The sequence below is a fragment of the Marmota flaviventris genome, chromosome 5 (genome assembly GCF_047511675.1).
Source record: "Marmota flaviventris isolate mMarFla1 chromosome 5, mMarFla1.hap1, whole genome shotgun sequence".
In the NCBI taxonomy this organism is placed as follows: Eukaryota; Metazoa; Chordata; class Mammalia; order Rodentia; family Sciuridae; genus Marmota; species Marmota flaviventris.
The window spans coordinates 70,588,884-70,603,188 of record NC_092502.1 but is presented as its reverse complement, the minus strand read 5'-3'; the positions used below and the strand labels follow the sequence as shown (position 1 = coordinate 70,603,188).

The 14,305-nt window shown below is 48.6% G+C and overlaps 1 protein-coding gene across 1 annotated transcript; it reads left to right on the top strand.

The window, feature by feature from the left end:
* Slc4a9 (solute carrier family 4 member 9) lies at positions 1 to 13,552 on the top strand. Its single transcript, XM_027927489.3, has 22 exons — positions 1 to 194; positions 526 to 686; positions 944 to 1,051; positions 1,480 to 1,535; positions 1,655 to 1,812; positions 2,085 to 2,172; positions 2,503 to 2,657; positions 3,000 to 3,116; positions 3,281 to 3,455; positions 3,610 to 3,743; positions 3,905 to 4,167; positions 5,446 to 5,504; positions 5,730 to 5,918; positions 6,043 to 6,156; positions 7,343 to 7,504; positions 7,653 to 7,831; positions 8,563 to 8,635; positions 10,189 to 10,257; positions 10,488 to 10,661; positions 11,195 to 11,350; positions 11,745 to 11,845; positions 13,446 to 13,552. Exons 1-21 carry the CDS (start codon positions 1 to 3, stop codon positions 11,796 to 11,798), a joined length of 2,838 nt encoding a protein of 945 aa, XP_027783290.1. The 3' UTR covers positions 11,799 to 11,845; positions 13,446 to 13,552.
* Positions 13,553 to 14,305: the final 753 nt, after the last annotated feature.

Here is a 14,305-nt window from a genome sequence, read left to right as displayed (position 1 = left end):
ATGAAGATGCCAGATGCCCATGAAAATGTTCCTGTAGAAGAGATGGACAGCAGCCTTGGCCTTAGCCCCAGCGTTGATGGCCCCTCAAACATAGACAGCAGGGAATTGGGGATATCCAAGGACCCTCTGCTCTTCATCCAGCTGAATGAGCTGCTGGGCTGGCCCCAGGCATTAGAGTGGAGAGAGACAGGCAGGTAAGTGGGACCCAGGCTAGTTCTGTGAGGCCCTTCCCCAGTTGGGGCTTCTTCCATGACCCCCTTGTTCCTCCTGTGGGTCTCCTTCCAACCTAAAATAAGGACTTTTTTTCTCTCTGCATTCTGCCTTTCATAATATTAGTGTCCTTTGCAGTCTAGCTCTGAGTTCCCCAGGTCCCAGGATGAGGGGTGACTGCCCAAGATAGGCATGCTTGGCATTACAGGGCCCATGACTCCCCCATTGCCCTATCTTCCCTGGCTTTGCTGTGTCCCAGCTCCTGGCTGTGGGAGACATTCCCCAAATAACACTATCCATCCCCCTCTACCACAGGTGGATGCTGTTCGAGGAGAAGCTGGAGGTAGGAGCGGGCCGGTGGAGTGCTCCCCATGTGCCCACCCTGACACTGCCCAGCCTCCAGAAGCTCCGCAGCCTGCTAGCCAAGGGCCTTGTACTGCTGGACTGTCCAGCTCAGAGCCTCCTGGAGCTCGTGGGTAGGCTGTTAACCTTTTCAGGGAGATGCCATTTCCCTGGGATTTTCCCCAGTCTTGGAATCTTCTAGAGCCTACCTGACCCCATCCCACCCTAGAGATTATTACAAGAAGGAGTTGGAAAGGCAGAGTGAAGAAGCAAATTCATGGGTCCCTACATTTCCTAAGACCCCCTAGAAGGGAAATGAGGTGGGGAGAGGATGAAATGGAGGTGCTTCAGAAAACTCTTAAGGACCTCAAGCCCCACATCTATTATCCAGAACAGGTGATCCAGGCGGAATCATTGAGCCCAGAGCTGAGAGGACAGCTGCAGGCCTTATTGTTGCAGAGGCCCCAACATCACATCCAGACCAGAGGCATTTGTTGGGGTGAGAAGCCCTTTCCTGGGCCCAGGATCAACACCCTGGGGTGGGAGAATCCAAGATGTCCCTTGCACCTTCCTGAGACAGAAGTGGCCTAGGCTTAGCTCAGACTTCAACCCAAGACTCCTGGGCAAGTTCAGGAGCTGGTGGAAATAGGGGAAGGGATGGTTAGGAGCCCAATAGAGCTCTGTGAAGGGAGGCACTTGGTGGGTTCTGTGTCAGGGGCTTTACACACAGTATCTCATTTAATCTTGACAGTCACCCTGTAAGATAGTACCACAATTATCCCCATGTTAGTGATGAGAAAACTGAGGCCCAGTGGGAAAGAGTGTGCTTTAGTTCTCATAGCTTGTTAGAGGAAAAGCTGGTCAGGGAGCCCTGGTGGATATGCCCCCAAAGCCTGTGCTCTTGACCGCTGTATAATCCTTTTGTAGGATCTGCCCATCCAAAAAAGGCTTCCCATGATGAAAATATTCCCCTGAAGGAACAGGTTTGTGGCCCTTCGTTGGGTAGGGTTGGGAGAGGAGTCAGGAATTAAAAGTTCTCATCAGTTGAGATACTGTCAGCATTCCCCTCCCCAAATAACCTTTCATACTCTGTGCCACACAGGGTCAAAACTCCCTGAGACAGAAGCTGCCTCCAGGGGCCGAGGCAGCAGCTGTGCTGGCCGGAGAACTGGGATTCCTAGCACAGCCTGTGGGGGCCTTTGTGCGACTGCGGGACCCTGTGGTGCTGGGGCCACTTACTGAGGTGCCCATCCCCAGCAGGTGAGGCTACTGAGAAGGAGGCAGGGGTCCTAGAACTCAGAAGAAGGGCCTGTATGGGAGTGGGTTATGAGGGAATCCCTGGGTCAGTCCTCTGAAGGTGTGTGGGGGATGGGTGTAGGGATAGGGAAGGTGAGAGTGGTCAGCTCTGCAGAGCAGGCATGCAATGAGTATATGTATGGAGCTGGAAGGGAGGGCAGAGCGGTGTCAGTGGGCAGAACTGCCTTATGAGAAAGCAGCATCTGACCCTCCCTGGGGTTTGGTTCCTTCTTCAGGTTTTTCTGCCTCCTCCTGGGGCCCCCCGCACCCAGAAGGGGCTACCATGAAATGGGTCGGGCAGCAGCTGTACTACTCAGTGACCCGGTGAGCTGGGCAGGCATGCCTGTGTGACTGTGCACATAGGCTACTGTGAGTATGTGTGGACTCTGTATGTGTGACCAAGTACAGCAGTGAGGCAGAGTGTAGCTTTGTGTCTGTAGCAGGGGAACTGAAATTGCCATGGTTACCAACATAGCCTCATTACTGGCCCAATGCTGCACACAGAAGTCATTCAGTACTCATTGAATGAACGAATGCACGACTGATTTGCCTGCCTGTGTGACCTGTGTGTCTAGTTTTGAGAAACACACAAATGAAAATGCATTTGAGAGTCCAATTCTGTATTTACTGCCCATTCTGTGTTCCTAAACCCAGCAATTCCAGTGGTCAGTTCGCCGAGCCAGGAACCTTCATGACCTTCTGGCAGCCCTGGATACTTTCCTAGAAGGGGTGACTGTGCTCCCCCCAGGTCGGTGGGACTCAACAGCCCGGATCCCCCCACCCAAATGCCTGCCCTCTCAGCACAAAAGGTACCTGGGGGCCATCATTCCATACAGATCCTTCCTCAAAAGCAGTCTAGGGTCTAGAGCTACTGTGGAGGAGAGGACGGTCCTATCTTCGAATTTGAGGTCAGGCCAATCTAACTCTGATTTCTGCTCTTTCACTCTCTCGTTATTCAATCTGGACAAGTATCTTCCCCTCCCGAGCTTGGCTTTCACAGGGCGTGATATGACCTGAACCTTCTTTGCTCGCAACTCTGTCCTGTGAACCGGCCCCTCAGCGGCCACCAGGGGGCAGGGCGCCCCCAGCTCGGAGCCAAGTCGCGGGCTGGTTGGAGATTCTCCAACAGCCCGGGGTTCCCTTCTCCCTAGGCTCCCCTCGCAAATGCAGGAGGTCGAGGGCCTCTCCCGCGCGCGCAGAGCCCGCACAGAGGACAGGGACAGCCATGAGCCACACAAGCCTACCCTGGAGTTGCAGCGGACCGGCCGGTGAGGGGAGCTGCTTGGGAAGGATTGGGGGCCTGGGGAAGGGAGGAGTCATAGGGGATCCAGATGTGTGCTCGCCGGAAGGGCTCACCTGGTCGCAGGAAAAGTAGCGGGGATGGGGGCGTAAGGTATGGGAATCCGGATCACTGACGACCCACGGGCGGGAGGCTGTTTGGGGGCCTTGTCCAGGACGTGCGACGGAAGGCTCCGTGGTACCCAAGCGATTTCTTGGACGCCCTGCATCCCCAGTGTTTCTCAGCGGTGCTCTACATTTACCTGGCCACTGTCACTAATGCCATCACTTTCGGGGGTCTGCTGGGAGATGCCACTGAGGGTGCCCAGGTGGGTGGGGTGCAAAAGAGGGGTTGACACAAGCTTTGGTATCCGGGCTGCCATTCCCTTCTCCTGGAACTACGGGTGGGCTTAGGAGGCTCCCCAGAAGCTTGGGCTCCTGTGCAGAAGACTCCAGAGTCCTGAGCCCCATGCTGTCTTTCAGGGAGTGCTGGAAAGTTTCCTGGGCACAGCGGTGGCTGGAGCTGCCTTCTGCTTAATGGCAGGCCAGCCCCTCACCATCCTCAGCAGCACAGGACCAGTACTGGTCTTTGAGCGCTTGCTCTTCTCTTTCAGCAGGTAGGAGACCTCTCCCATCTCTCCAGCCCTTTACTAGTCACATCCTCAGCCTGGTCCTGGCTTGGTCAATAGGAAAAAATGAGAACTGTCTCTTTGGCTTGAGAGGCACCTGACCTGGGTTAGGTGGGGAGCAGACAGTCCTGCTGTCTCTCACCCCACAGAGATTACAGCCTGGACTACCTGCCCTTCCGCCTGTGGGTAGGCATCTGGGTGGCCACCTTTTGCCTGGTGCTGGTGGCCACAGAGGCCAGTGTGTTGGTGCGCTACTTCACCCGTTTCACCGAGGAAGGTTTCTGTGCCCTCATCAGCCTCATCTTCATCTATGATGCCCTGGGCAAAATGCTGAACCTGACCAGAGCCTATCCCATCCTAAGGCCGGGGTCTCCTGCTTATGGCTGCTTCTGTCAATACCCAGTCCCAGGAGGTGGGTTGAGGGAAACAGGGAGGGACCTTGACCAGGTGAGAACTGATGTGGGATGGGGAGGGGTTCCCCCTGGTTAAATTCAATGAAATGTGAACACTTACTTGATAACCAGCAGCACTCTTCTCCTCTATGGTTCTGAATCAATTGAGAAAAAAAGACAATAGAAAACCCAATATTGTCTTTATTTCTAACACCAATAGAAGAACATGGGTTATACTGTGGGTGAATGGGATTCCTAAAAATAAAGACAAATTAGAATTACCTACTCGGTAATGGCAGCACTGACAGAGATGATCTTGCTCCAGAAGAGCAGAGCTAAATACATGTACCAGATAGGCAGCTTACTCCTGAGAAATGGAAGAGAAAGAAGCAGGGCTAGAAATACCTACCTTCATCTCCTTTAGGTAATCAAATAAATCATATTTTTTTCCCTGGAGGGAGTGACTGACCAGGTGAAGAGATTTGGAGTATTACACTTGCATATACCCTTCCATGTATCCCTGGTGGAAGGCAACACCAGGACTGGGGAAGGAGTGTCCTCTAACATGAGCCGGATTTGTGCTAGGCATGAATAAGACCAATTTGTCCCAACAGCTTGGAAAGCTGAGATAGGAGGATAAAAGACAGGGATAGGGAGATAGAGACTTTGAAGCCAACCTCGGCAATTTAGTGAGGCCCTAAGCAACTCAAAGGGCTGGGAATTTGCCTCAGTGGTTGATTGCCTCTAAATTCAAATCCCCAGTACCAAAAACACAAACAAACCCAGTTTGTGCAGTGGTAGAAACACAGATTTGGGAACAGCTCATGCATTTGGCCAACATACATTTGCTGAACAACTGCTGGGACCTTTTTCTATGATATGCACCAGAGTTACAAATGAGTAGAGAATTGAGGGGCAGCTGGGTGCAGTGGTGCTTGACCCTAATCTTAGGGAGTTGAGAGGTTGAGGCAGGAGGATTGCAAATTTGAGACTAAGCTCAGCAACTTAAGGAAACCTAGTTTCAAGATTAAAAAAAAATTTAAAGGACCAGGGATATAACTCAGTGGTAAAGCACCACTGGGTTCAATCCCCAGTACAAAGAGGTAGAGAGTGAGTGAGAACTTATGGAGATGAGGGCAGGAGGCAATGCCCGACATAGCATCATAGTTGGTAGTGATAGAGTCAGCAGACAGAGGAATCAGAAGTAAGAACTCTGGTTCATCTAGACCCATCAGATTAGAATCTTGTGGGGTTGGAGAAGGTTCTCAGGGGTTCTCAAGGTTCTCTCTGCTTTCCAGGAAATGAGTCTCAATGGACAAGGACAAAGCCAAAAGACAAAAATGACCTCTTAACCATGGTGAGATCCTGCTCCTGAGAAGGCCTGGGAAAGAAAGGGTGGCAGCCAAAGCAGTGAGTGGCTCTTAACTCTTCCCACACATAATCTAGGTCACTGAGGCCTATGACCAAAGACCTCCCATCCTGGGTCCTCGATGTTTCTGTGGGTCCCCCTTTCCTCAAGGTGTTTCCAGGAGAATAGTATACTTACTCTTCTGCATATAATGCTATCCGCCCTTTCATACAGGACCTTGGCCTGGTCAATGCATCCTTGCTGTCTCCACCTGAATGTACCCGGCAGGGAGGCTACCCTCGTGGCCCTGGTTGTCATACCGTCCCAGACATCGCCTTCTTCTCCCTTCTCCTCTTTCTTACCTCCTTCCTCTTTGCCATGGCCCTCAAGCATGTAAGGACCAGCCGCTTCTTCCCCTCCGTGGTGAGTATCACCTTTCTCTCTGTGTTAGAGGTTTGCTCTTAGCCTGGGTCCTGTCTCTGAATGGGAAAGTGTGTGGAAGGAGGGGGATGGCAGGCTGGAACCTGACTATCTACCATGTGGCCAGGTACGCAAGGTGCTCAGTGACTTCTCCTCAGTCCTGGCCATCTTGCTGGGCTGCAGCCTTGATGCCTTCCTGGGCCTAGCCACACCAAAGCTCTTGGTGCCCAGAGAGTTCAAGGTAAGAATTGGGGATCGGGAGAGGGGCCAGAAGGGAAAGCAGGGCCAGCAGACCCTGGAGGAGGAGGATGCATAAATATTACCCTTTTCTGAGCTTCTTTTCTTACACATAAAAAAATAGTAATAATAATGGTTATTGAAAGCATTAAATGAAGTACTGCAGCAGACATATAAGTGAATATAGAAATATATACACAGCAGATAATTATTATATGGTAGGGGTCAGGAGGATGGGTTCTAGGTAGACAGATCTGCCACTTCCTGGCTGTCTATTAGGCAAGTTATTGCACATTTCTGAGCCTCAATTTCTTAATCTATAAATGGAAATAAATAACAACAGTTCCTATCCCATAGGTTGTTTTGAAATTTACAGAAGATCACAGTGTACAGTACTGATTATTGTGCCTGGCACATACTCTCTCCTCAGTAAATGTTAGTCATTGTTGTTATGGGTTTTCCCTACCCTTGGCATGGCCCCACCCACTCCACTACTCCCCACTCTTCTTTGCACCACCCTTCATTACCTGCTCTGATTCATTACAGCTGGAGCTCCTTCCCTAGAGCATGATAGTGTGCAGGACAAGGCTTAGCCCAGATTCTTAGACTCTGCCTGCACATATGGAGACCTTCCACTGGACCCCCATTTCCCAGACAGGAGAGCAGAGGGGCTCCATCTAGGGCCAGGTGGCTCAGAACATTGGGCCGCTCCGCCCCACTTCCCAAACAGACGCTTGTAATCAGAGCAAATGCAGACACACCTGGCCCTGCCCTTCCCCTGTCCCAGATCATAGCAGGTCTGAGCCTGAGTTGCCCCACCCTGGATGGGGGCTATGCCCAAGGAGGAGGGCTCTATTATATACTATATACTACACCAAGAAGTATGGGCAGGTTTTATCCACCAACTTTTCTTCTTCCTGGGAGGGAAGGACCCTGAAATCCAAAGTTCAGAGCCCCTGGTTCCAGTCGGCTTGGTGCCCCTTTAAGTCACTGGGATGGTGTATTTGGAACCAGATGCCTATGCATGTGCACGTGTGATTGTGTGCACACATACACATACATACACAAATCTGTTTCCACCTAGAATTCAGTGTCTTGAGGAGGGGAGCAGGTTGTAGAAGGATACCAAGGTTGGTTGTGCAGGTGAGGTGCTCTTAGTAGACTCTCCAACATGGAATGCCCTCCCCCAGCCCACACTCCCTGGGCGTGGCTGGCTTGTGTCGCCTTTTGGAACCAACCCCTGGTGGTTGACTGTGGCAGCCACCCTGCCTGCCCTGCTGCTGTCTATCCTCATCTTCATGGACCAGCAGATCACAGCAGTCATCCTCAATCGCAAGGAATATAGACTCCGGGTAAGGCCTGCTGGGTAAGGTCTCAGACCAAGGGACAGAAGCTCCAAGGTGGGGCCTCCAATCCCTAGTCTTCCACGGAGAGGACAAAGGCCCCAGGCATGGGCTACCCTCATCTACTTCCCATTCTCCTCCTCCTCACTATCTGCAGAAGGGAGCTGGCTTCCACCTGGACCTCTTCTGTGTGGCTGTGCTGATGCTGCTCACATCAGTGCTTGGGTTGCCCTGGTATGTCTCAGCCACTGTCATCTCCCTGGCCCACATGGATAGTCTTCGCAGAGAGAGCAGAGACTGTGCCCCTGGGGAGGCCCCCAGCTTCCTGGGCATCAGGTATTCAAGAGGCTAGAGCAAGAGATGTACAGCAAGGTGGGGCACAGGGTATGTGACAGAGTTTCTGCGTGGCTTAAACTCTAATCTTGTGCACCACAAGCACTGCAGTGGGGTAAATGGTGGGTTCTGGGAACTGCAATGGGTCAATCAGATCTTCTCTCCTCCTTCAGGCATGGGGACTGGGAGGGGCCTTAAGGGTGGAGGCAGGCAAGTGATTCCTAAAAATCCCCACTCAATGTAGAACACATGATTGATGTTACAAAAGAATTCATTACAAAAACAATTTTGTAATTGTTGGAAAACCAATCTGTCTAAAGTATATGGAATGAATTTTGTGAATTTTGAAATGTAAGGCTTTTTTGTTGTTGTTTTTTGTGGTACTGGGAATCAAACCCAGGACCTTGTGCATGCAAGGTAAGCACTCTTCCAACTGAAATGTAAGTCTTTATGGCAGTATAAAAATTACTAATTTTCCATCAAAATAAAAACAAAGAGCAGCTATGATCTTGAACTAATGGTGAGGCCTGGAAACCTCATTTTGAAGTGCTCTGCCATTTGCCGCCCACCAATACTCCACACCAAACTAAAGCCTTCACCCTGCCAGGTAACCTACTGGGTGATCCCTTTACTTTTCTCCAGCTGCCAGAGTCTATACTGGTGTCTGGTCAGGGTCTCCATCCTGGACCCAGGAACTCTCCCAGATCCGGGCTAATTTCTCCTTCTCCCCACAGGGAACAGAGGCTGACGGGCCTGGTGGTGTTCATCCTTACAGGCATGTCCATCTTTCTGGCACCTGTGCTCAAGGTACCTGGTAGGCCAGGATCAGGGTCAATGCAGTAATAACAAAACAGATAGCAAAAGCTGACACTGGTTGAATGCTTACTGTGTGACAGGCACTGCTTTCTCCATACTTGACCTCATTTTATCCTCATATTGACCCTAAAAGTTATATCAACTTTACAAACAAGAAACGCAAAGGTTAAAGAAGTAACTTGCAAAAGAGAGAGTTTCTCGGATCTGAGACCCCCAAACTCATATTCAGAAGGCTTTCTATCCAATGGAGCAGAATGTGGGCATCTAACCATCCCCTAGGGTCCAAGTGCTACCCTTGTTCCCAGCATCCCAACCAGCCTGAGACTAAGGCTTTATCATCACACCCCAGAACAACTTTGAGGCAAAAACCCTTTTCTTCTCCTTCAACAGACATTTATAGAACATGTGCTGTATGCCACTTCTGCTGGGTACCTGGAAGAAGTGAGGGCAGAGGAGTATAGAAAAGAAATATGAAACTAAGCCCTCTACCAGAAATATACACACAAACAAAAATCAAGTAATAGCAGAAGGGCTCAATAAGCCAAGATAGTAAAACACTTAAGGAGGGTGTGGAGAATGTCAGACAAGAGTCATTGGCAGGAAGACAAGAGAGGTTAGGGGAGGGAAAGGTCATGGAGGCTGGATGAGAGTGATTCAGTAGAAGGAGCCAGATGGACTGGATCATCCACTTACTAACTAGGTGACTCTCATAAACTATATGCCAAACATATAGTTCCAGGTACTGGGGATATGGTGGTGAACAAAAGAGGTCATGTCTCCATCCTTGCAGTCTGGTGAGAGAGGACATATTTTAAACAAATAAGGATCCAGGCACAACTCTGGAGACTAAAGAGTCAGGTGGATCCCAAGTTTGAGGCCAGCCTGGGCAACTTAGTGAGACCCTGTCTCAAAATAAAAATAATAAAAAGGGCTGGGAATATACTTAGTGGTAGAGTGCACTGGGTTCAATCCCTAGTACTTAAAAAGAAAAAAAGTAGTACCAGGGCTACTTTAGATTAGGTATTATCAGTGAAAGCCAAAGACCTCTCTGGGTTGTCATAAGATGAGGTATGTGTGGTGAGAGGGAATTGTCCATGAAGACATGAAGAAGTCTTATGGAAGAACATTTTAGGTGGAGTGAATAGTAAAGCAAAATACTTTTCATGGGGTAGAAACAAACTTGGCATGTTGAGTGACATAAAGGAGGCCAGTATACTGGGAACATACATAACAGAGAGGAGGAATGTGATAGATAAGATTGGAGAGGTAAGCCAGGTAATGGGCAAGTTACTTACTCTCTCTCTCTCTGAAAATCAGTTTCCCCATCTGTAAAATGCAGACAATAATATAATTCACCTCATTTTTACTGATGTGAGAATTTCATGCAATCAGGCGATCAGGCATGCATGCAAAATGAGAAAAGAAAGAAAAGAAAAGGCGTGGGCAGGCTCAGATGCTGGAGGCTGGGGTTGGAGTCTGAGTTGGGGCGTCTGGGCACTGGCAGAGGTAAACTCCTTCACCAGCTCTACACTTCTTCCTACCAGTTCATCCCAATGCCTGTGCTCTATGGCATCTTTCTGTACATGGGGGTGACAGCACTTAGCAGCATTCAGGTGAGTCCATTAAAATCACCCAAAACCCCACTCCTCCTGTCTAAACTTGCCAATTACCCTTCTGCCCTGTTTGCTTTGCCTCTCTTGAGTGTAAAGAGTTGGCTGCCAGGCTCTGGATGGGGAGGAGGACAAAGGGACCTTTTGCCCCACCCCCACTGGGCTGGAGTAGCTAACAGTGACACTTTCTAGCTACCTGATTGCCCTGCTTTCCTTTTCCTCTCATCCTCCAGTTTATGAAGAGAGTTCAGCTCTTGTTGATGCCAGCAAAACACCAGCCAGACCTGCTGCTCTTGCGCCATGTACCTCTGAGCAGAGTCCACCTCTTCACAGCTATCCAGCTTGCCTGCCTAGGTCTGCTTTGGATAATTAAGTCTACTCCTGCAGCCATCATCTTCCCCCTCATGGTGATTTGGGGCAGTGTTGGGTAATCCTGGGAGTTCTGGGAGACTCTGATCCTGAGAGGGTGGCCAAGGCCTCCACAAGTGGAAGTCTATCCCCTCTCCCACTTGCCCTAGCTCTTCTTGGTTGGAAATCCTAAGAGAAAGAAAGACAGCTGAAGAATACTTACAGATAGGATAGGGCCAGGGTGCTTGATTCACCTCCTTTCCTAACCTCTTTGGGCTGATCTATGAACTCAAAACCAAACTGGAGTCCTGGGGTAAGGCAATGTTGAGGGGTAACAGAGAAGGAAGTTGAGAGCCATGGATTATGCAGTAGGACCAATCTGTTTACCATATCCCAGATGTATAACCTCTGAGAAGTTTTAATCTTTTAGGGTCTCAATTTCTTTCTCTATACCATGGGAATAAAATATCTTATAGGGATGTGTTATGTTCTGTGAAATGATACTCAATGCCTAGCATATAGGAAGTGCTCAATAAATATTACAGTTATGCTGTTGCTGCTGACAACCTTGGGCTTGTTTCTATTTCTGCAGTTGCTAGGCCTGGTTGGAGTCCGAAAGACACTGGAATGGGTCTTCTCACCACAGGAACTCCTCTGGCTGGATGAACTCATGCCAGAGGAGGAAAGGAACATTCCTGAGAAGGGGCTAGAACCAGAGCACCCATTCAGTGGAAGTGACAGTGAAGATGTGAGCTCCAGATGGGATGACCCAGGGGAATGGGGCAGAAGTTGGGAGCACACTCTGTCCAGAAGCTATTCCTAAAGTTTAATATCTCCACTAACCCTGAAGATTTGATAAACACAATCACTCTCCTTAGCTCTATGTTGACATAGGCAGAATGGATAGTAAGGGAAATTTTTATTTGTAGGGCAGGGGTCCTGGTTTATGAGTCTATAGGGTGGAGAGGGCTGGATCACAGCTTTAAGGTGTGTCTTTTTCAACCTTGATCTGGGTTTTTATATATATCACTGGGGTTTATATCCTGTCACTGGGTCCCTTCTTTGCTTGCCTCTCTCTCTCTCTCTCTTTTTTTTTTTTTTTTTTTTTATTTCCAACCCATCTTTGGATCTCTCTTCCACAGTCGGAGCTGATGTATCAGCCAAAGGTCCCAGAAATCAACATCTCTGTGAATTAGCTGGAGTAAGAGTATGGGAGTGAAGATCCCAGGAAGCCAAGCATAAGGTGAGGGTGTGAGCCAAGTAAGTGCTCCTAGCGTTGAGGATGGGAAGATGGGGCTCAGGCCTTGGAAACTTCTTTGGATAATTAAGTCTACTTAATTATCTACCTGACCAGTCCTGTGTTCTCTTCATACTCCAGTACCTTATGAACCCTAGGGTGGGGGAGGAAGAAGAAGGATATTTTCAGAGGCAAGAACAAAACGGCAAGAGGGAATGGGCTTGACTCCGTGCAGTTCCGAAGTCTGGCCAATAGAGGGAGATCAAATTCACACCATGAGGGACGTGGAGGTGGAAGGGGCGGAGGATGAGAGGGAGGGGTGCGATGACAAAAGAGCCGAAAGGAGAGCAAGGAAGGATAAAGCTTAGGCTCCTCTCCCTCGCCCAGGAGGCTCCGCCTCAGCTGTGAGCCACACTCCAGACAAGTGGAGGGATCCTCTATACCATTCGTTTATTCATCCATATATAATTTTCTGAGTTTTTTTTTTTTTTTTTTTTTAATTAAACGAGCCTATCACTGAGTATCCGGGAACTAGAGATAGAGTGGCAATCGTAATCCCTGTCTTCAGAAAGCTTAAATCCCAGTGGCACAGTGGCAGCAGGAGGATTCCAAGTTCAAGGCCAGCCTCTGCAATTTAGCGAGACCCAGTGTCAAAGAGCTGGAAATGTAGCTCAGTGGTAAAGTGCCTCTGGGTTCAATCCCCAGTACAAAAAATAAAATAAAATCCCAGTGGGATAGTGCTGGATAAGAGAAGCCCAGGATGTGGGAGGTAGTGAAGATGGGATGAGTAGGAGTTAGTGAAGTTTCTAACGGGAAGTGGTCCATAATAAGAAATCTGAAGAGAAATTAGCCAGGACACGATGGAGGGGAAATGGTCTATGCTGAAGCCACAGCATATGCAAGAACCCAAAACTGTTTGCCCTTGATGATCTGAACTTTCTTTTTAGCCAAGAACACCCTCTCCATGTCTCTACAAGACCAAGAACCCAAAAGCCCCCACCAATTGCAATGGCAAGTTGGGCGTTAGTGAAAGGGCAATTCACTGGCTGGTCCAGAACAAGATCTCCTGGGCTTATATCCCTTAGCATTCCTTTTGCTCTTTGTCCTATTGTGTCCTTGAGCCCTTGCTCTGGCCTCATCATTTCTTCTCCCAGTTCACATGTGTGTCCTCAGGAAGTTAGGACATTGTTGGCCTTTGGCTTCACTGTCAGATGCTCTCAGCTGGGGATCTGGAACAATGGGACAGGACTGAAGGGCAGCTGGCCACAGGCTTTGGGCATTTTCTCTAGGTCAGTACACATGTGTCTAGGTCATTCTTCTTGTCATCTGCAGAGAATGAATATTTCCTGGAAGGGAACAGGCAGTTTTGTTGGTGTTTAGGAAAGGCTGGTGAGCCAAAGGGATTTACTTGCTCTCTACACAATTAATGAGACCTGAGCCCAGAAGCCCTTCCCATTTTGAACTATCTGTTCTCACAAATCCTCATTTATAGAATCTGGAGATTGGTCAACTTTTCTACTCGCAAAAGAAGAAAAAGTCTCTTTCCAGAATAAGGATCCCTTTATGTGAAACTGCTTATTTATTTACTTATTTTATTTTGAGACAGGGTCTTGCTAAGTTGCTGAGACTGGCCTCCGACTGGCCTCCAACTTGCCATCTCCTGCCTGCTTCCTGAGTCACTGGGATTACAGGCCATGAGCCACTATGGCCAGCTTGAAGCACTTTTTTATACAAATAAAAATAATCTTTCTTATTGTTTTGTTGACCACAAAAGTAAATGAAGCAACTGGAAAAATCTCAAAACATTACAGAAATGGGTAATTTTGAAATGGAAATCATTCAAGAAATAACCATTGTTCACATTTTGGTGTCTGTTGTTCAGATTTATTTCAATGGATACGTTACTATTTTTTCTTAAAAATAGTATACTATAAAGTTCTGTACCATATGTTTCACTTAATATGCACTGAGCATTTCTCCATGTCAGTACACATGTGAACTTCTCACTACCTCATTCGGTCATCTGCATAGAATAAATAATCTTATAAATTTGAAAAAGACCCCCCCAGCATATAAAGTCTTCTGCAAGTGCAAGAATTTCTCCAGAGTTCATAGCTAGGAGTGGAATTAAAGAATAACAGTGAAAAGAACACCTATATATTCCAACACTCAGGTTAAGAAATAGAATATTTCTAGTACCTTAGAAGCCTCTCTCTATATGTCCTTCCCAGACTGCATCCTCACTTCCAGAAAACGACTCTCCTACATTTGATGGTAATCATTCTACTGCATTTTTTGAAACAGGGATTGAACTCAGGGGCACTCGACCACTGAGCCACAGTCACATCTTCAGCCCTATTTTGTATTTTATTTAGAGACAGGGTCTCACTGAGTTGCTTAGCACCTCCCAAGCTGCTGGGATTACAGGTGTGTGCCACCAGGCCTGGCGATTCTACTGCTTTTTAA